At 40.7% G+C, this 21,392-nt stretch overlaps 1 protein-coding gene across 2 annotated transcripts in view; it reads left to right on the forward strand.

Annotated features, from left to right (window-relative positions):
- The window catches only part of CFTR (CF transmembrane conductance regulator), an 86,453-nt gene extending 68,848 nt beyond the window's left edge, over positions 1-17,605 (forward strand). For both annotated transcript variants that reach the window (XM_088523656.1, XM_088523649.1), the window contains 5 exons: positions 1,196-1,351; positions 9,685-9,774; positions 12,835-13,007; positions 15,590-15,695; positions 17,200-17,605. In XM_088523656.1, coding sequence (XP_088379782.1) covers positions 1,196-1,351; positions 9,685-9,774; positions 12,835-13,007; positions 15,590-15,695; positions 17,200-17,406 — 732 coding nt within the window. In that variant the 3' untranslated portion in view covers positions 17,407-17,605. The remainder of the gene's footprint in view (positions 1-1,195; positions 1,352-9,684; positions 9,775-12,834; positions 13,008-15,589; positions 15,696-17,199) is intronic.
- Positions 17,606-21,392: the final 3,787 nt, after the last annotated feature.

The following is a 21,392-nucleotide window of genomic DNA, read 5'->3' on the forward strand; positions in this document are numbered from 1 at the left end:
GAATGCATATTCAGCATTCAATTCCTATCCCTTGCCATGAGACATTTCTTACTTTGCATAGTAGTAGTGTCTGTCAGATTTAATGGATCTGTATTGGTTTTTGTGACCTAACTGCTTCATCTACTAAGTTTGAGGGCAGCAAAATTTAAAAGCAGGTGTACTACATTCGGTAGCACCATTCTGAAATTGCCTTTGGAAGAGAGGTACCTGTGATTCCTGAAGTGTGGGGGTACGGTGCCGCTGCGATCTGATTCAGGTACTTCCTGGAAAATCTGCCGAAGGCATGGGGTAGTTCAAATGAAAGATACTTTGTGCTGTACAGAGAGGGTGGCAGCGCAATTAGAACAAAGATTCTCTTTACAGTGATTATGATTTAGAAATTTGATCCAATTTCAGTAATGAATCTTGTACTCATGGGAAATATTTGCAGAATTAGAGCTATTTAAGTGAAGAGAATTTGTCTCTTCCCCATAAGCAGGCAAGTGTTAAGCAAGGCAGTGTTACAGAGGGTGACAGGAAGAATCATTCGTGTTACTTTCATGTTTATACTGTCACCCTGACAAAAACAGCTGATGGAACAGCTGATGGAACAGGAAGGGAACAGCATACCTGTGTAAAACTGTGCTGCTGAAAAAAAAAAGCGTTAGTGTAACTCAGTATTTGTCAGTGGCTACTGCAGGTGCGGCCTGCTCGAATGATAGATAGGTACAATCCCACAAAGGAAACATAACATTTTTAAAAAGGCAAATTATGTTTCTTTTGTCCTTCCAGGTAAAGAAGAGCAGAATTTGCAATTCAACAGTGCTAGCTGGGTGGATTGTGAATTTGCACTGCTGGCCACTGTCCCAGGCTCAAGTTATCCAGTAAAAAGTTCATGGTCTGATCAGAGTTAGTTAGTTAGTTAGTTTTCCCATCTTCAATCATAGGAAAAGTCAGTAGTCTGATTAAAGTACTTTTCTCCCAGGGAGATAGGCTAATCATTACAAAGTAATATATGAGCAAATTTCTGTTTTTTTTTCACAAAACATAGAGTAAAATATATTTTTTAATTAGCTAATTCTTAGAATTTGTGCTAACAAAACAGAGTCTGACTGAATGTTTCATTCAGCCCCTGCTATGTGCCTTTATCATTCCTTAGGCTGTGGTTAGTATGTGATCAGTAATAAGTGTTTGCTTTTATTAATTTGTATTGCAGGTGGGCCTTTTAGGAAGAACTGGTTCAGGGAAAAGCACTTTACTCTCTGCCTTTTTAAGACTGCTGAATACAGCAGGGGATATCCAGATTGACGGAGTCTCGTGGAACACAGTCAGCGTGCAGCAGTGGAGAAAGGCATTTGGAGTAATCCCTCAGGTAACAAGAATGTTTCATGGGCAGCAGAAGAGCAACTGTGTACTATATTTTACTTCATTTAATATACATATCCATAGAGATAATGATAAGCTTGAAGTTAGTTGTTTAAAGCTGAGAAGCAGAAATAAAAGGCAAGGATTTGCTGAGAAAGACAGACATGATGGTTTGCCCTGAACTCTACCTTTGGAGACTTTATCTGCCACTTTCATGGAAAAGAACTTCTCTAGAAATGGAAAGGTACGGCATATTCAAGTGGAACTATTTGCAGGCCTCTGTGCAAGCATTCAGTGGTGTTCTAACCTACTGTTTCCTTAAGCCTTAAATCGCATCTTATGGCTAGCAGCTAAATTCTATATACTGCTTATTCTTGGTAGGCCAGTAACTAAAGTGCTGTTTTTTTCTTATCTTACTGCATCGTTAGCCGATCAGCAACCTGAAAGGCTCAATTTTCATTTGTCCCTCTCATTATCCTGTCATGTTGCATGTCGAAGGGAGCAGTTCATGTTTATGCTTGCAGCACTCCTGATGAAAATTGAGAGACAGAGAGGAAAAAAAAAAAAAAAAAAACAGATATTCATATGTGTGTAGGTACCCTGAGGACCAGGACAAGAAATGTGATCTGAGGAGCAAACAATTGATCCTGGGGCTTCCTGACTTAATGCCACAACCAGTGAAAGAATCTCTTACATTAGTTATAGCAGTAGATTGTCTGTTCCAAAAATTAACATTATAAGCTGCATGCAATAACAGTAAAAATTCCACCACTAGGAATAAAAACTTATATAATCAACTGCATAATTTTAATGACATTTTGTGTCTTTGTCATTGAAAGCTGTCATTCCTTTCCAATAACACTGACACAGGGATAACATGTTATATCATCCAATAGCCTTCTCTGAAAGCTAAACACTTTGCAGTTACTATCCACATGCAAACTTTCATAACAACATTCACTCCTTTAGAAATCCTGTGAATGGGGCAGACGTATGGTTGGCTGCATTTTTACTGACAAGATTCTGCTGCTGAGCAGACAGATACCAATTGCAGATCAGTCAGCCACACTGCAGGAGGATATGCAGTCTGTTCCTTTTTGAGGGATGGCCAAGGGTCCCAGAGGCTGATAAGTGTGGTTTAATTCTCAGACACCAACTGAAGATTGGTCAGCTGGCCAACTTTTTGGCCAGCACTGTCAGCTGTCAAATACTTACTATGTTATTCTCCCAAAACCCAACCCCAGCATAAAGAAAATGCTAGATACTTCCTCTGCCTACAGGTTTGTTCTCAAACAGTCCACTGTCTTAGAAGGTGATGAGGTGCAGTTAGCATAGGTGTAGTATAGCACTGTTCTTCACTAGGGGATCCACTTCTTTTAAAAATTTAAAGACTTTTGGGCAGTCAGCTAATTTAACTGAAAAAAGTGCTGTCAGGTTTTCCATTTTTAAGGTAGTGGTTTTCTTCTCCATAACCATCACAGTAGAATTCAGGAGTTTCTTCATTTTCGCCCTCCACTCTGTAGGTAGGCAAAACTTGCCTGCGTATCAGCAGAATTTACAACAAACCAAAGTAATCTAGTGAAGCCACTAAAATAAAGGCTCCTGATCTATTTCAGTGCAATGGAGATGCTGATTCTGTTTCTGAAGCTGTTTCTGATGGCATTTTATTGTGTTTTATAGATGTTAAAAATGATGCCAAAATGATCTTGCTGGAAGTACAATGACTTTGATTTTGCAAAAGCAAATAGGGCTCAAAATTTGATTATTCTTCTTATGATCTGATGATAACATTTTGTGATAGGGTTCATTTCCAAGACCACACCCCTCAGTTGCCTGAATAACAAGTATGCAGAGGCTACAACTTTCCTCTTTCTCTGCAGATCTGCAGCTGTGCTCTGAAATTCCTTCAAAGGCAAGATTTTTTTAAGCGTGTTCACCTTGCTAGAGCAGCAAGGTCTTTACTGCCAAGTTACACCCCAAAGAAAAGGAAGCCAAGACTGTACTAGTGACTTCACTGAGTTCATTCCCTGTCTGAGCGTTGCTGACAGGCTAGTTGATTTGATCATACTCTGTCTACTGATCCAAGTCTTGCTGGGCAAGCTGCCCTTTGGTAGATGATCTGTCACCTTTTCTCTCCTTTCTACAACTCCCATGTTTGTCTATTCCTGTAGAATTTCATTTGTTTATTATTTCTGGATCATTCTGTCAACATAACTCTGTTGGTTACAAGCATGAAAAAAAAATTAGGTCAAGGTAGCTGTGCAGCAAACTGCAAATACAGCTGCATCTATATTGGCAAAGATTTTTGAAGAACAGGTATGTTATACCATTTGTTGAAGGACGCTCTTGCCAATATAAGCTATGTCTCCATTAGGAATTTTTCCGGGTATAATTATGCAGCCAAGCCCTTTCTAATAGAGAACGCGCTTCCTTGTCTCTCCCATAGTCCTTCTTAAATCTCTCTTCAGTTTGTTTTAGGACTTGGTCCCTTATGTCTCCAATTCCTTTGCTCTCAGCCTTCTCTTCCTCTATGATGAGTTTGCACAGAAGCATTTCTGCTTTCTACCTCTTTGGGCATGGGCTGGGGAGAGAACTTAATTTTCACCAGGAGAAATCTCCTTTTGTGCTACTGGAGGATCAAGCTATTGGTCCAATAGCCTGAAAATGGGCAGCTCAAAGGTGGTATTTCCCTACTGGCAAGAGGTGAAGGAAGAAGCCAAGGAACCAAGGTGCTAGGATAAAAACGACTAGATGGTTGTTTATTCCAATCATTTGTCTACCCTGTGATCCCTATTGTTATTTGCTTTGTTAGTTTCAGTAGCTGTTAGAGGCTTCAGTTGAGCGCCAGCATGAGTACTACATAGGTAAAAATAGGAGGCGTTCCCCAAGAAGGTGCCTTCTAGGGTCATGCAAGGATCTACCACCTGGATAAGGCATGATGACAGTGAAGGCACATATGCTTTACAAGAAGTAGCCTCCATGTCACAGTGGAAAAAATATGATTAATAATCCTACCAGCTGAATACTTGCTATAGAATCACTAAGAGTATATAGAAAAAATTGTCCTGCAGTCAACAGCAAAATGTGAGAGATATTTATTACTTGAATGTGGTAACTTGCCTCTCTGCTGATGAGACCCCTTGGCTACCTGTTGTTGAAATTACACCTTTAGTTCATTTTGGAAGCCCATGATATGTGGATCAATGCCAAAAAAAAAATCCCATCCCTCTACTCTCTTGAAGTCACTGGCGTTGCCAGGCTGTTTGCATACTTCAGTTTGCATTTGCAGCTTCTGTCCTAAACCCTTGCCAAAGAACTGCACATTATGCCTCAGAAGTTCCCACATTCAGAATGAAGTGAAGTTTTCCCCAGCACTTTCCCCTCAGGGAAGAGAAATTACATATACCACCCAGCCTTTCCTGGCAGAACAAAGAGAGCCTTTTGTTCTCTGCTGCTCACCTACAGCTTCAGAATGGGTGAAAAAAAGGTTGCTTTTACTTTCCTGGGAGGCTGGCCTATAAAAACACATAGATATACACAATCTTCAGAGAGCTCTAGGTAACCAAAAGAAAATGGAGGTAGTTGTTTTTGAGACTGACCTGCTTCATCATGAAAACTTTCCAATCTTTCTCTCCTTTATCCTTAAATATTTCAAATTAAAAGAAAGGGAAAAAAAGTGTTTTTTTCTAGGTGGGAACCTCAGTGCTATTTGCCTGTGTACAAATGCCAGCACATACCGTAATCTGTTTTATGCATGTAATACTGGGATCACACTGAGCCAGAGCCATGGATAAATTCTGTTTCATTCAGTATATCAAATCCAGCTGTCAGTGTTATTACAGTAGCATTACAGGAACTAGTAAATTATACAAAACAAGTTTCCTGCAGCACCCACAAGGAAGTTCCTTCCTATATCTCATCAAACACTGGTTAAACACAACCCTGGCCATAGAACTGGGGTGTTTGTAATTCTAACATAAAGCCATAGCACAACAATTATCAGGCTTTCTGAAGAGTAATCACAGCTCATCACTCTTTTTTTTTTTTTTTTTTTTTCTATTCAGCCCTTTTTGATACTGCTTCAGCAAGCAGTATATTTCCTAGGTGCTCACACTGAAACTGTTTTGCTTATTGGTCACATAGGTCATGTCTTGCAATATTTAATGGTGTTAAATTTTGAAAAATTTGCTTTTGAAAGGAAAATAGATGTTGGGCCAATTTCCCATTAAAATAAATGGGGAGGAAAGAGAGACCTGTAAGGTGGTGTAGTGGCATTACTGCAATGTCGGAATAAAGGAAGGAGTGACTTTGGACGTTTTCTTGACGATAACAAGCATGGTAGAGTTATTCCACTGTAGACACTTAATTAGCCTGACAGATCTCACAGCATTTTCTACATGTAAATGCTCCATATAAATTTAAAAAGCAAGCTTACCACAGAGAACAAGATACATAGCTTGTGGAAATGCCACAACAAAGTGGAATTTCTCAACTTTTATCTTTATAGTTTTAATTTTTCAGTAGCCACTTCATTTTGTTCATTATGTCTGTCTACCTGTCTATCTATAGCTAGCATGATTTTCTTCAGGGCTGTTTACTTTCAGAGGTCACAGGGATGTCTGTTATGCAGCATTCCAAGGCGCTTCTGTAAAATGCAGCCTGCTGGAGAGCTCAGCAACTCAGAGAGTGCACAGAGAGGCTCCTGCGGAGGCTGGATTCCTGCAGTGGATCGAGATGAGTCAGTGTCACCATACCTAGGACCATTTGCTGTCCCCAACCCCTGTGCAGAGCACCTGTGGAGATCAATAAAATCTCCACATGCTCATTTAGGGCAGTATATAGTTTCTTGAATAATGGATTAATATTTGGCAGGAGCATAGCACTCGTAATTCCCAGAGAGCTCTTTGAAAGATAGGGTTTTTTTTTTTTTTTTCCGGTATCTTCAGAAAACTTGAACCTTACAGAACTGGTCACAAAAGACTAGCAAAAAGTTCTCATTTCTTCTATGTCCAGATTCTTAATAGTAAATAATATTAATATCAATGTAGTACCACTGATAATGTCCAATGAAAACGCTCATTAAAACAAAACTTCTAACTAGTCAGTTAATAATAAAGCATTCAGGTAGCTATTCAATTTTTGTTCTTGTTGATGCATTGCTATAACATCTATGAAGAGAAGGCAACACAGAGGTCATATTGCTGTTAATCTACCCTCCCATTGTGTGTAGCTAGTGTCATAGTTCTGCTGATGCTGCATTTTCTCTCCAGCCCTGGGGACTCTCCGAACAAGGAAGGGTTTGCAGAAAGAGCAGAGCAAGCTGACCTGCCCCATGGGTCTGTCTGAGGAGCTGAGGGGTTGTCTTTAAACTCAACAGCAACTGCTCCCAGCCAGGGTCTTCTCACTCCATAGCAGCCTCTGTAAATCCGTCCTTTTCTCTCTGCATGCGCTTACGTCCGTCTGGGTGCCTCCTCTTATTACTTCAATCACATCCAGAGCTGATCTCCACATATGGGGGGCATTCAACATGGTAACTGATACGTACAGGCTCTAGCCACAGAAGGGGACTAGTACCCTTTATAGGGGCTGATTTACAATATTTGAGATAAGAAGAAGATAATCATGATGTATAGCAGACAGCACTTGCTCTTAAAGAATATAAGTAAGTACCTTATTGAGAAATAATAACATTGCATGATCTTTCCTTGTTATCCTTATCTAGAACCTTATCCAGAACAAATATTAAGTTGCTCATATACATTTGTAGTTGGATGCCAGGTCTGAGAATCTTCTTGTTATATGATCCCTCTATTACCCATCCTAGGGAAATTTGAACAAGTGACCAAGAAAGAAATGGTTCCATATTTACAGCCAGTCTCCAAAGCCATCCAGCTCCCCTTCCACCTTGTTCATCATTTCTACTTCTTCCATAAACAACACAAAAATCCACAAGCTTCACTTTTTATTTTAAGTTTTAGTTTTAAGTTTTTAAGTTTTTTTAAACTTATAACACTTACAGAAATTTCTGTTTTTTCCTGTTCTTCTGTAAGTGGATTCTAAACTGCCTATGTGACTAACTCGCTATTTACTCAAGTAAGTCCTCTGTGGTTTCTAAAGTGCCGGAGGTGTTCAGATGGGTAGAAAAGCACCACAGGTCTGGACAATGAAGTATTTACCTTATTTTAAAAAGCATACTTTGGGGAATGCCCTGCTTTTAGTGCCCCACTTCTTGAAAGCACAATTATTAGAAATAACAGCAGTTTCTGAAGAATGTAGTTCCTTTTATTTCGCTCCCTGCTGTACTGCATCAGGAATGTTATTCAACCCTATCTTCTTTAAAACTGGTTTGTTCAGTTAACTGTTCTTTACCACTGAGAAATGAAAATACCTATTCCATTAGTTAAATGTATGGGGCACCAAGTGTGAACAAAACCAAGCCTAACACTTTCTGCAGCAGTATTATTTTTTACCACACCCACAGCCTGTAAGAATCTAATCCTGTTGCAAATGTTGTCACACTCATTTAAAATAGCCAAAGTAATGCACAGAGTTATGCTTTATTTCACTAAAGCATTTGTTATTATAATAAAAATTATTATTAAAGGCAAGAATCTGCTTTTTTTCCCTAGTATTTACTAAAAGTACTTTAACCACTCCTGCCTGTGTGTGCTGTGGCCACCACTGCAGCTTACTTGCTCTGTTGCTTGTAGTGCAGTGAAGGGATCTATCGTGTTTAAGTGGTCCTAGAGCCTGCACAGTAGCAACTGCTTGATTTTTCATCCTCTGACCTTCTCTGTTAGACCAAATGAGATATTGGCAATGGTTTACTTCTCTTAATTAGGTAAATTAATTAAATGTAATGTATTTTAGTCTGCCATCTTTGAACTTATAATTAATCATAATCATGTAAAAGTGTGTGTAAATTGCCTTGGAATCTGATGAAAGAATGCCAAGTTCCCAGGTTAGGTCAGATGGAAGTTGTATAGACTGACCAAACTATGGGAAAGTATTATTAAGTATATTCTCTTAACTCTTTCTGCTAGTACAGCTAGTTCCTTGCTGTTTTCACTAACATAGTAGTCAGTTACAGAGACTTCAATTTAATATCTGCAAGATATTAAGTGACTGTAAATCACTGATTTCAAGCTGTGTTTTTCCTAAATAAGTATGTTCTCTAGGGAGACAAAAGAGAAGAAAATAATTATCTGATATTTCCTCACAACTTAGTATTTGTTCTGTATGTACAAGGAAAGACCATGCAAAAGTTAATATTTCTCAATAAGGTACTTACATTCTTTAAGAGCAAGTTCTCCCTGCTATAATTAGCAGGTGTACTTAGCAGAATGGAAGACAACATATTAATTTCTTCTCATACAAAATGTTGTGCAATCCCAGTGTCACTTTTAGAACCTCATTTCCACCAGAATCTGACACACCCACCCCCCTGTAAAAAGAGATTAAACAAATATTTAATTTTGTCTGAGTCACTGCTGTGCATGCTATGAAATGTGTTTCTGATAGATGTGTCTTTAAATCTGTCTTGCCTAGATAGGTGGAAAAAGCACAATTCAGTGGCAAATTTCAGTGGGAGAAAGGTGCACTTTCCTTGTGGAAAAATGTGCATCCTTTTCAGCTTATGTGACAGAAAGATGTAGCAGGGAAAGAGCCCAGACAGTGGCATCACGAAAGCCTCTTATGTGAATGAATTGCAGCTGCTACACTCACGAATCAGTTCATGCTATGTCACATCTCAGTGACATGAAACAGAGAGAGACCAGCTTTTGAGACAGGGTTGGAAAATGGTGAAATATAAAATAATTAAATGATTGCCATGTCTATTTTATTACAATGATTTAGAAAAAAAAATAGTTAAAAGAAAATGTAATAGTGTCCCAAATATAGGCAAATATTCAGAAGTTCTTTTTACCAAGAAACACAATTGTGGGAATGCAAATTTTGGCCTAATGGTCACTTTTCATTTGAATGTATTTCACTTAGTAAAGAATCAAAAACAATTTTTAAAAGCTCACTGCAAAACTGAAATGCAGAAAATCTTTCTGTTCCACAGATTCCTGAAATGAGTTTTTAAATGTTTTTCAGGCAAGTTTGGACAAGTTTTCAGTGAGAAAATTTCCCCAAACTGAACATGTTTACATATATTTTAATCACTTTTTTGGAATAGCGTTTTCCAGATTTTTTTTTTAATCTGCAATAAGCTCTATCTGGCATTGCAGAGGGGTATCCTTTTCCCTCTAAAGCTTTACAATTTGCAGCATTTTCAAAATGCTTAATGAATAGCAGTCCACCTATCTATATGTTTTGCTTTCTTTTTTCTCATAGAAAGTGTTCATATTTTCTGGGTCTTTTCGGAAGAACTTGGATCCTTATGGGCAATGGAACGACGAAGAAATATGGAAAGTTGCAGAGGAGGTAAAAACGCTCCATGTTATTTGTATTTCTCTAGTCAAGTACATATAGCAGAGCACAGTGTAGGTCAAATGGCTGTCTTAAGTTAAATTTATATAGAGCCTTAGAAATAAAATGCTGAGAAACGATAATGCTATACTATAAACCACATTTCCTTATTACCTAATAAAAAGTTCCCATGTCAAAGTTAGCAAAGAACACTGATAAACTTTCATATGGCACTGCTGGAGTTCTTCATGCAGTGATTTAGCGAAGGTGAGGTTTTATATATTTGGCTCTGCTGAATGACTCTGAAAAAAAAGTGGAGGAAGTTGATACAGAAAAAAATCCTCTAATCTTTTGTCATTCTATGATTTGTCAATTGTATGAAATCAGTGTAAGGCATTTTTCAATCAGAATGTGTAAAGATGACCAGTAAACATTTTGAATGCCAAAAAATAAAAAAAAAAGAAAAATGTGTGTCTGGCCTATGTTAGAAAGAAGGCTGATGTTCTTGCAATAGGAAATATGCATATTCAGGTTAGAAAAATCTTTCATCAAAGTATTTTACAGCTTTGCAGTGTATTTCAGGCCAAGCTATAGCCAGCTGAGAAGGAGCTCCCTGACACTGCATTCAGGCTTAAGTACAATCATTGTCAGAAGCAGACGCCTCTTTGATGGAATAATAAGCACCATGGCACATTAAATCTTATAAACCAAACAGAGTCTTTTTACTCTATTTTTACATTGGGGTTTTAGCAACATTTTGTTTTTAAATTCCCCAAGATTTGGAGCCAAGTTTCTACAGTCTGTTGTGGTGTGAGATAAAATCCATGCATTATGGTTGTAAGATGCCACCTATTGGCTCTGGTAGTGTTTAATAGATTGCATAGGTGTAAACAATATCCAAAGAAAAGGAAAAGAGATTTAAGGGAAGGAAAATGCTATACCCTAGAAAGCAGATGTTTCTTTCCAAAATACAGAAGACCTAGTTAATACAGCCTTGACAGTGAATTTGTGTTATTTTCCTTATTCACAGCAAGTCTCAAGTATCACAAAATTCTTCTAAATGCAGAACTTACTGTTTCACATCCAGGAGGTTAACTCTGAGGCTTCTACAGTCTATTCCCTGTGTTTGGAAAACAGGAAAGTAGATGATCTCTGCGAGTAATTTACTGTAAAATAAAAGCACTATGACATTTTTAGTTAAATGCCACGATAGCAGCTTTTTGGCAGGCTCTGGCAGCGACCACAGAGTGCTGCTCAGTGCTGTGCTTCTCTGACTTGCAGAGACCAGGGAAAAAAAATGAATGTGGCCTAGCCTTCCCATTCCTGAAAGAAAAGATAACTTTTATTTTTCATTTTGGTTGACTGTTTTCCTTTGGGGAATGAATCAAACCTGGGATGTTAATGAGCTCAACCTTGTTCATAAAAGCGAGGAAAAACACATGGAAGTGTTTATTACTAAGGAGTTTGGCAAAACTCTTAGAAAACTGCAATGCATAGTTGCTCATTTAATAAGAGAGTGCAAAACAAATAGGAAAGGAAAAGAACTGTAATACTTTATATAGTAGGAGTGATTTGATTGTTTACAAAGTTAATGCGCTTGAAATCTGGCTCATTAGAGACAATGAGCCAGTGTAAGGCTGGGAGCCGGCGCAGAGAGAAGGTTACCTTCATCTTACCCCTGATTCACATTTAGCTGCTGAGGACCTAGAGATGAGCATCACTCTCACTTTTCTTGAAGTCAGCTGCAGATTGCAAGGTGTGAACAAGTGTCAGACATTCCACTTCTGCATCACCCCAGTATTTCATCACCTTCAGACTTGTACCTGCTTTTGAGGATAAATTTAACTCCTACCCTCAGCCGTGGGGGCTGACTGCGCCATAGGAATGCACAGATAGACCATGCATAGTTTTAAAAAGAAAGCACTTTTACCAGCTATTGTTTGCAAAATTTTACAAAAGGGCACAAGGGTGTTTAAAAGAGTAGTAAGGAACAGAATAGTGACTTTAATTTGCTTACAAGTAGGAGTCTGAACTCTTCAGAAATGCGAAATCTCTCCCCAGACAGCACAGTTCAATATGGTTTCCATGTAAAAAGGAAACACAAGGAGGCATTTGCATTTTTTTTTGCTCCAGGATGAAAATGAATTGCAGATAATGTTGTAATTCAAAAATCAAAGGAAGGCTTTTCACAAATCATTGGGATTGTATTGCTTTTTTATAATGTATTTTGGAGCAAAGCAAATCACATTTTCTTGTTCTCGTATTTTACAAACATTTATGTGTAAACAGAGCTGCTAAGGCCAAGGAACATGGTTTAAACATGCAAGATGCAAAGCCTTGCTTTGAGGTGTGCAGAATTCACCTCCCAATGAGAGCAAAAGGAGTGCAACAAGAAGCAGGAAACCTCCCATGTGCTGGATTCCAGTTCCTGGAACTGAGCAAAGCAGATGCCTCTCACAGGCACCTCTCAGAGCACTCTGACATCGGTGCTAGAGACAGGCCTGCAATGTTACTAGTGTGAACAAAGCTCAGAGAACATATGAAGCAACAAAAGGAGCAGGTGGAAATGGTTTTTGAGCCACAGGAACAGCTGCTGCAGTGACGTGGCTAATTTTCTCTGTTGTTCCAATGTAGCATGTGAATTTTGGATGATTCCTTTTATCCCAAAAGAGGTTTGGTTTCCTTTCAGAACCTCTTTCCTTAATGTTACCAGTGACTCACATCACTTACGGATTCACTCCTGGATTAAGAGATTCAGATATATTATTTTCTTTAGTCTGCTAACTCAGAATGTTTTGGTCAAAATGCCAAAATTCATTATAAGTGACAAACAAGTGAAGTATTAACTCTTAATTTTCCAACATAAATGCCAGCCTGTTGTATTATCCAAATATCTTGGTGCTTTTCCAGCTACTGACTTGTACTAAGTTTATAGGATAAATTTTCTCTTTTATCCATTTTTACTTTCTATTCATTGTCAGAAACAAATGACAAGGAGGTTGAAGCCAAATGGTTGTCATACCCACTGCCAGAATAACTGTATCTCACACATTTTCCTTTGCTTTTTTCCCTCAGGTTGGGCTGAAGTCTGTAATTGAGCAATTTCCAGGACAGCTTGATTTTGTTCTGGTGGACGGAGGTTGTGTCCTCAGTCATGGGCATAAACAACTGATGTGCCTTGCCCGATCAGTTCTCAGTAAAGCTAAAATTTTGCTGCTTGATGAACCAAGTGCTCACCTGGACCCTGTGTACGTTTTCTTCATTTGTTTATTCTATCCTTCAATATGAAATAAGAAAATCAGTACAGCAGCACCACCTAAAGAGCCTGTTTGTCATTTTCCTGATCCTTCATTTAGCCTGATTTCGGTGTCAGGAACAGACCTTTGATGAAAGAGTGTGCATAAAATGTACCTCCTTTGGACATCCTTAGTAAGAAGTAGGGTTGTTTCCAGGAGAGCAGCAATTCCTTACTGGGCTGTGAGCAATAAGCTGTCTGCACTGGTCCAGCTCCTCTGGCAGGATGATGTGAGATGAACAGGGTGATGTGGAGAGAAACAGAGGTGCACAGACAGGTGCTGTTACCCGGGTTATCCCTGCTGAGCCGTTCCAGGGAAAAGGCTACTCAGGTTGTGGTTAGCCTCTTGTGTTCATGCACAGGCAGACTCAAGGCCTGGGCCAAGGGGTCCTATTCTCTGTGTGGGTGTACGTTCTGTGTTACAAGTCAGCTTGTCATAAACGAAATACTAACTGAGAGCCAAACCTGCTGCAGCTGGATACAAGGCAGTAAGCTCCGAATTGCGCTCTACTAAGGCCATAACACAAGCCCAAACCCAATAGGATTTCAGATGGGACCTCCACTGAGTTCCTGTTTACAACACATTATTCCTTTCTATTACATTACCATTAAAATATAAGATAATGGCTATTGCCCCAGGATGATGGTATAAACTTTAGAGAGAGGTTAGGAGAGACTCTATCCCCCAAAGCTTATGTTCACACTGCAATGATCATAGCAAGTGAATTCAACAGTCATTGCCAAAGGACGCAAGAAAGTGATACTGTAGTAACAAAATGGGCCTTTGTAAGTGAGCTGTAAAAACAGACTTCATGTCTGCTGTAAAAAACATTTAATGTCATTAAAACTTCTGGACAACTAGAATTAAACTATGGTGCTTGGCTAAGTGCTTGCTGAGTCAGATAGATGGGATTTAAAAAGAAAGCCTTTGTGAGTTCATTCAGTTTATATCACCTATACATACATTCATATGTATATATATGTGTATATATATATATTTATACACATATGCAGAGTGCAAATGAGTGTGATACAATATTTCATTGAGTTCAAATGAAGCAATTGACAAGCAATTGACAATAGCAGCTGCATATTAGATGTGGAAGAAATATCGGAGACCCTAGTAGCAGGTTTATGTCTGTGGAGATGATTACTCACTGCAAGGTGCTGCTCCTCAAAAATATTCCATTTGTCCTCAAGGATGCAGCAAACACTGAAGATTAGAGAGATGGAATCTCACAGAAAGATTTGTATTCTAATGTGGTTTTAAAAAAGATTTTAATTTTTATTTTTTGAAGAAAAAATGAAATGAAAGGTGCAGACTATTTTCTAAACATTTCTTTATTCTTACAGCTTGCTAAATAAATGATCAGAGCTTTATGCAAGTTAGAAGAGATCTGTAAGATAGTGATAAGTCAGAGAGTGATCTATCTACTAGTGCTTTACCACTGGTAAAGAAGAATCTTCAACAGTATCTGTGACCAAAACTGTTTAATCGTTTGGATAACCTAGACAGTCACAATTTGTGTGCATTGCTGAACATGTATTCTGGAAATGGGAAATTACAAAGATATTTGCTGGCACTTCACCATCAAGCCTTCAGTCACAATTCTCAAGGGGGAAAAAAAGTTTTAAAAAAATCTTGAAGGGAAATATTTTACGAAAGATCTTCACAGGTCATTTTGCTCACAAAAGCCTGATGTGGATGAGTTACCATCAGCGCTCAGAATGTATTTTTTTGGGGGGGAGAAAAAAAATACTGTGGCAAGGATTAGGCAGAGGAAGGACCAGTTAAGAAGACAGTATGTTGGTCTCTTGTTGTCCTTTGGGGCATTTTGTTTAGGTTATTCTATTCCAATTCTGGTTTTCCACTATGTCAAATATGTCCTGAGCTCTTATATTTATTGGTTGTGAGGAAAACATCAAGATATTTCCAAAGACAACCAGACCCTTCTCATTCATTCAAATGGTGATGCAGTAGAGTTTATTAAATGCTGCTAATTCACAGATCCACACTTAGACTAATACTTCTTGTATCAGTGATATCAATCACAGAGTTACTCATCCAAACATTTTACTGTGAAACCTGTACTATTTATTTAGTTTCTTCAAGGATCTGACTCTTGAAGCAATGGCATTATTTGAGATTCTCAACGGGGAGCAGCTCAGATCCGAAGTCTAACTCTTCTATGTGGCAGTATCTGAGTGATCTTATCGCCAGCAAGAAAGCAAGAATGTAAATTGTGTCAAACGAATGACAGTGTTGTGTAGTCTATTTATTAAAAGAGATGCATTTTAGAAACTCTGCATGGAGGATCAGATTAGTTACAGCCTTATTTATTAAAAGTACCCTCACAGAAGAAATTGCAGCATGATGAGACACTGCAGAGCCATGTTATGATGTTATGATGTGTGGGTATGTATGCATGTAAGCTTCACAATGGGTAGTGAGAGTATTAAATACCATAATTAACTTTCCAAGCTCTATCAGCATGTACATTGCAGACAAAATGCCAACAGTTATTTGCCTTTCAGAACTTCCCAGGTGATTAGGAAAACGCTGAAGCACGCTTTCGCGGACTGCACGGTGATACTGTCAGAACACAGGCTAGAGGCGATGCTGGAGTGCCAGCGATTTTTGGTGAGTGGTGCTTGTAAGCTAATGCTATGTTGTTTCACTGCATTTCATGAGCGTGCAGACACAGCATCCAAAGGCTGGGTCACTGAAGTCCACTGCTCCTAGATCACATGGGGTGATTTATTCAGCTGAGCAGCCCAGTCGCCTGCACTCGCTGACTGCACAGGAGCAACAGGCTCTGATGTGCTCTTTCATGTGAGCAGTCATAGACATCTCCCTTTAGATGCACCGGGCCATATTCTTAGAGAGCAAGAGTTGCTCTTTTAACCAGAGGGACTAGACCAGCTAACTCCTGATAGGGGCGACATTTTTTTGCTGATTGGCTCAAGAACTCCAGAAAAAAGAATCCCAGGATATCACAATATTTGCTATTGCAAGGGCAGAAGTGTCTGTATTTGATCAGCAAGAGGCTGTATGGGGAAGAGGGAGTCCTTGAGGAAGTGGCTGGTGGGCAGGAGCTTTGATCTTTTGTATGATGCCACTTGAATATGCCGTTCCTGTTTAATCAAAGTGACAAGACACTAGGGCCTGGGGTGTTTCTTTTGTGACATAAGAATTGTTAATAAGGGAAAACTGCAAAGTCATGTAATTGTTCTTAAAACTGAGGTTTCTACGTCTGCAATTTCTTGACTCTGGTAGAGAGGAGTTTCGTTTTATTAGCATAGTGAAAAGTTTTCCGCCACGTATTTTTTGGGTGTGCATTTGCGCAATAGGAGGAACACAGTCTGAAGCTGAAGCGGGCTAGATACCGTTACGCGTCCTTTTGAACGCGCTGCTCTGTGAGTGCAGGGAGCATCAGCCTCTGCCTGCACACCAGATCCTGGCAGAGCAGGACTGCAGCATATGTGAGCGCGAGGATTTCCACCCTGCAGCCAGCAGAAGCAGAGCTGCTAAAAGCTCTCTCCTGTGAGCCCTGTGCCCCTGCCCGAGATGAGCTGGCATTGCAGTGCCACCTGCAGAGTATGATTTGTCACCTATCTCCTTCCTCACAGGAGGAGCCTGGCACGGCTCTATAGGGCAAACAGGTCATCTCCTTCAAACACAGGAGCGACAGCTCTTCCTCGTTGGGCAAGAAAGCAGCAAAGGCACCTTGCTGGCTGCTTTCTGTCTCTTCCTGCTATAGATCCCTATTTTGATAACCTCATAGTTAACACTTCCTTAGCCTGCCTTCCTTAGCTCCTCTATTATTAAGGCAGTCTCAGCAATGCCAGGGAAACACTCCCTACCTGGAGACTTCCGCCAAACCACGTGAGAGTTAAAAAACAAGCCAGAAAGTAAAACCAATAAATGCAAAAGCATTTTGTAACTTGAGCAATAGGCACCTTCTCATATTTTGACACTTGCTGTTCTGGTTGTATTTAGAAGTTTCTAACCGTAAAATGTGCTTTTCCTGTTATAAGACTTTGAAGATCTCTGCACACTCTCCTCCTCTATTATTTGCCATGTTTATTAGCTGAATTCTATCAGCATTATCCTTTCTCACCTAATGGAGAGAATGTTTGTTCAGGTAATCGAAGACAATAAAGTGAGGCAGTACGAATCAATTCAGAAGCTGTTGAACGAGAAGAGCTCCTTCAGACAAGCCATGAGCCACGCTGATCGCCTTAAGCTACTCCCGCTACACCGCAGAAACTCCAGCAAACGCAAGCCTAGACCCCAAATCACTGCCTTGCAGGAGGAGACAGAGGAAGAAGTGCAGGAAACAAGACTGTGAGACATGGACTTTCTTTTTTTGGACTGAATTGCCTGCAGTGCCCCATGATGTGACCAGCACTTGTGAATTTGCTGGAGCCATGCACAAATTTAACCTTGCAAAAGGTATTTGCTGCAGCTCATGACATGTGCGCCTCAGAAATACTTCCCTTCCATGGTTATTTATGTGCAAGTTATTGCATATCTTTGAAGATTTACCACTTTTAATGGTAAAACCAGGCTTCCTTTTAAAAGCTGCTTTAATTTGGTACCAACTAGATGGCAAGCAGAAGTAGCCTGCTTAGCCCAACATGATCATTTCAGGTAACTTTTGGTAATGTGTTTGCTGGGGTGAGAAGTCCAGACAGTGGGAGAAATGTTAGAAAAATGATAAAACTGGGTGGAAGATACTAAAATCAAAATGTAAAATGCTTCTTTAGTTTCACTTCCTGCAAACAGATTAAGGGAAAACATCAGCAACACGCACAGAGTACTTCCTCCTATTTTTTTTTTCATGAAGCAACTCTAATTTCAACTTAGTCGAAAAGGCCACGTGCCCTTTCTTAATAGCTGCTGCATGTGTGCAGGTGATAATGAAGGAAGAGAGGATATGGGCTTGCAAGCCCGTCAGTATCGTCACGTCTCCACAGTTAAGGGAGAAATGGCATTTCCTCTTAGAGCCTAGGAGACCCTGCAGGCACTCGTGGCGAGAGACCTCAGCACTTAATAAAGAAGGGGACCCTGAGCGGGGGAACCCTAATATTCTGCATCTTTAGGTCTGGCACCTTTATTTGCTTTTAACTGTGGCCTGAAAAAAAAAAGAAAAGAAAGGAAGAAGCCTCTCTGAAGTAGACTTTAATAATGAATCAATTTTATACTCCTCCATTTTGCAGTTTTATGATGAAAGTGAACTTTCTCTAGGATATTTTATTTATTTTAATATTGTTGCAAACATTCCTGAAGAAAATGATGTATTTTAAGAGTGATTATGTACTATGAAGAAAAATATATTTGTACAAAAAAAAAGTTTTATATTTGGATTTTTTTAATTGTATTTATTTATTGGTTAGTCCGTTAGTCCCTGATGCCCCGTTTTAAGTTCAGCTCCAGAGCGAGGCCGCCGGCCGCCCGCGCGAGGCGGCGCCAGGGGGCGCTGCGGGGCGGAGCCGCCGCCCGGCCCGGCCCGGCCTGGCCCGGCCCGGCCCGGCCTCGCTCGACGCGGGCGCCCGCGGCCCTGGCGGCTCCCGCGGCCCTTCCCTGGGGGTGGGCCCTGGGGGACACCCTCAGATGCGGGTAGCGCCGCTGCCCCGGCGCGCTGCAGCGAGGGGTGTCGATCAGCTCACCCTCCACCCTGGAGCTGCACGTGTAAGTCTTGGAAATAAACTGCGTGATGTGAAATGCAGAGGTAGCCGTTACACACGTTGGCCCTGCTGGCATCCAGCCTCCGGATGTCCAGTAGGAGATGCCTCTTGCTCACAGGGAGCCTTGGACACTCTCCGTTCTGCCGCTTCCTCCCTGTGCACCCAGCTCTGCTTCACCCTTGTAAGGAGCAGGAGCCAAGTGCACATTCAAGCGGCCATATCCTGCCTTCCCTCCACCCATAACCTGTTCACATCGCATCCCCCTTTCCTCCAACAGCCCCGAGCTCCTATGGGGAGCGAGTGTGGGCAAGCTGGGATCAGAGGCCAGGGAGGAGCCCAGGCAGCAGCTCCTTCTGTCTCAGGGTGCTGCGCAGCGGGGTGGACAGACGCTGCTGCAGGGAACGTAACAGCTAAATGAGCAGAACGCAGGGAACGAGCAGAAGAACCGCAGTGTACTTCAAGGCGTGCCCAAATAGTGACATTATTGTTATTGGCTGTTCCTAAGTAGAGGTAGTTTGGAGGGGTGGGACAGAGACGACAAAGGGACAGCTTAAGATAGGAAAAGGTAAAAACAAAAGGTGCATGGAGGGATGATAGTGGGAGCCAGGAGTTGCTGATACAGCTGCTGATACCCCCTAGAAGCACTTGGTGCCCAGCACTCTCTTCTGAGCAGCTGTAGACCACTACCCTTCTATGAGCTTCTAGTTGCTGGCTGCCACCACCTGTTTTTCTCCAAGGCCCCAAGCAAAATGCTGCTGAATTTCACCTTTCTTTGAAAATAGAGGAGGAGGGTGTCCTTTTTTTTTTTTTTCTTCAATCTAGAAATACTGCTTAAACTACTTTGAGCTCATATGGGAACAGTAGGTACCTTGGTACCAGCCTCCATAACGAGAAGGAGGAGACCATCTGCTTCCCAGCAAAGGTCAGGAGGAGCACAGCATGTTCACGAGCAATCATTCTTGTACTCGTTATCCACTGGGCAACAGCTCCCAGGGTGATTTGCTTGAAGCTAAGTTGGGAAGTTGCACACACTGTTCTGGTGGAAAATGGAGCACTGGAGGGGGAAAAAGGGGAGCACAAAGCTCAAGTATATTGGAAGAAAAGAACAAACACCAGTGACCTTCATAAACACAGGCTAAGTGTTATTTAAAGCATATTTTTTAAAAAAATGTGCTAGACCTACATTTGATAAAGCAATCAGATGCAAGAAAAAACAAGCCCTTGACAGGCATGTTCTTATTGAAAACATACACCTGTACTGCTTTAAGTTGCGAGCAGAAGGGCAATCCGAGAAAAGAGTAGGTGCACTCCAGGTCTAGTACTATGTATGATAATTTACAGCCAACAGGGAATAAGCCAAAAAATAGAGTGAAATTATCTTGCAGCTCCCTTTAAGAGTAGAGGGAAAAGGGGGCAAAACTGCTGACTCAGCACTAAAAACATCTTGGGACAGAAATGGCCAAGCAGGATTAGCCTAAACAAAATGGAATTGAGCACAATGGAGCTTGGTAATTGTCATTAGCAAGCAACTATTGAAAACACTGCGGGAATTATTGCATATCTAACTGGGCTTAAAGAAGCCTGATATTACAAAAACCGATTTTGCTTAACTGGTGACTTAATCAGCTTTAGCATTTTATTCATGCAGTGTGTATTTGCAGAGTCTCTAACGTTCACCTCTCCCGTTTCCCCAGGGCACAGCCCGTACGTCAGAGCTGCCCAACAGCAGCAGGAGCGCTGTGTTTGCACCCTGCTCCCTGGGGACTCACCTCCATTTCTGTGCTGCCAATGCAACAGGTTTAGCTGTTGTGGTTAAATGCAGCAGTTGTTGGAAAGGGTGCCTTCTAAAACATTTCTTCACATTAGGATTAATTCTGAATTAGCTTTTGTTTTTAGAGGTCCATTAGAAGAGCATGGAGAAGTAGTGTGGTTCCCCACAGATAGCACATTTCTTAAGGTCTCTATACCCTAAGAGATAAGAAGGAATGGGAAAAAATGCCCTTTACAACCCTCAAATGAGCACAGTTAATACTGCAACATGTGAGTAGTGCTGTTTACAGTGTCACAGGAAGGGCCAGGAGATTTAGCCAAGCTTTCAATTCATGAGCAGAGCCTTGCCCTGCTTCAGCACGGTCACTGTCAAAACAGTACACCAACGGAGAGGCCAGTACATTCACATCCAACTATTTTATGGTTATGAGGTACTTGCCCTTTGTGGACAGGAGATGTTGTGGCCTAACGAGAGAGCTTGGCAGCCACTACAGGAGATAGATTCAATTAGGAGACCTGCCAAATACTGAGATTAAAGATGTACGAAGTTCACAGGTTGTGCTGAACTGAAAGAACGACAAAACAAATGACAGCAGAGAGAAGAGAAAAGTCACCCAGGTAAAGGATGCAGATGGAGAGAGATGAGGACAGCAGGGGGATACAGGGGGAAACAAGGGGATAATGGGAAGATGGAAAGGCAAAGTTAAATTTAGCAACAGAGACTTTTTTTTCAAACAATGAACAGATGAGTTAGTTATTCAGTGCTCTGTAGATTTTTCACTCAAAGTATAGCACAGAAGATTTTTGATTCCCACAGAACAATATACTGAGTCTTAAAATGTATCTAAAACATGCTTTAGGACACTGTGCCTAAGAT

Source organism: Tinamus guttatus, unplaced genomic scaffold (assembly GCF_059628265.1).
Source record: "Tinamus guttatus ecotype Peru unplaced genomic scaffold, ASM5962826v1 Tinamus_guttatus_pri_ptg000018l, whole genome shotgun sequence".
NCBI classification, from domain to species: Eukaryota; Metazoa; Chordata; class Aves; order Tinamiformes; family Tinamidae; genus Tinamus; species Tinamus guttatus.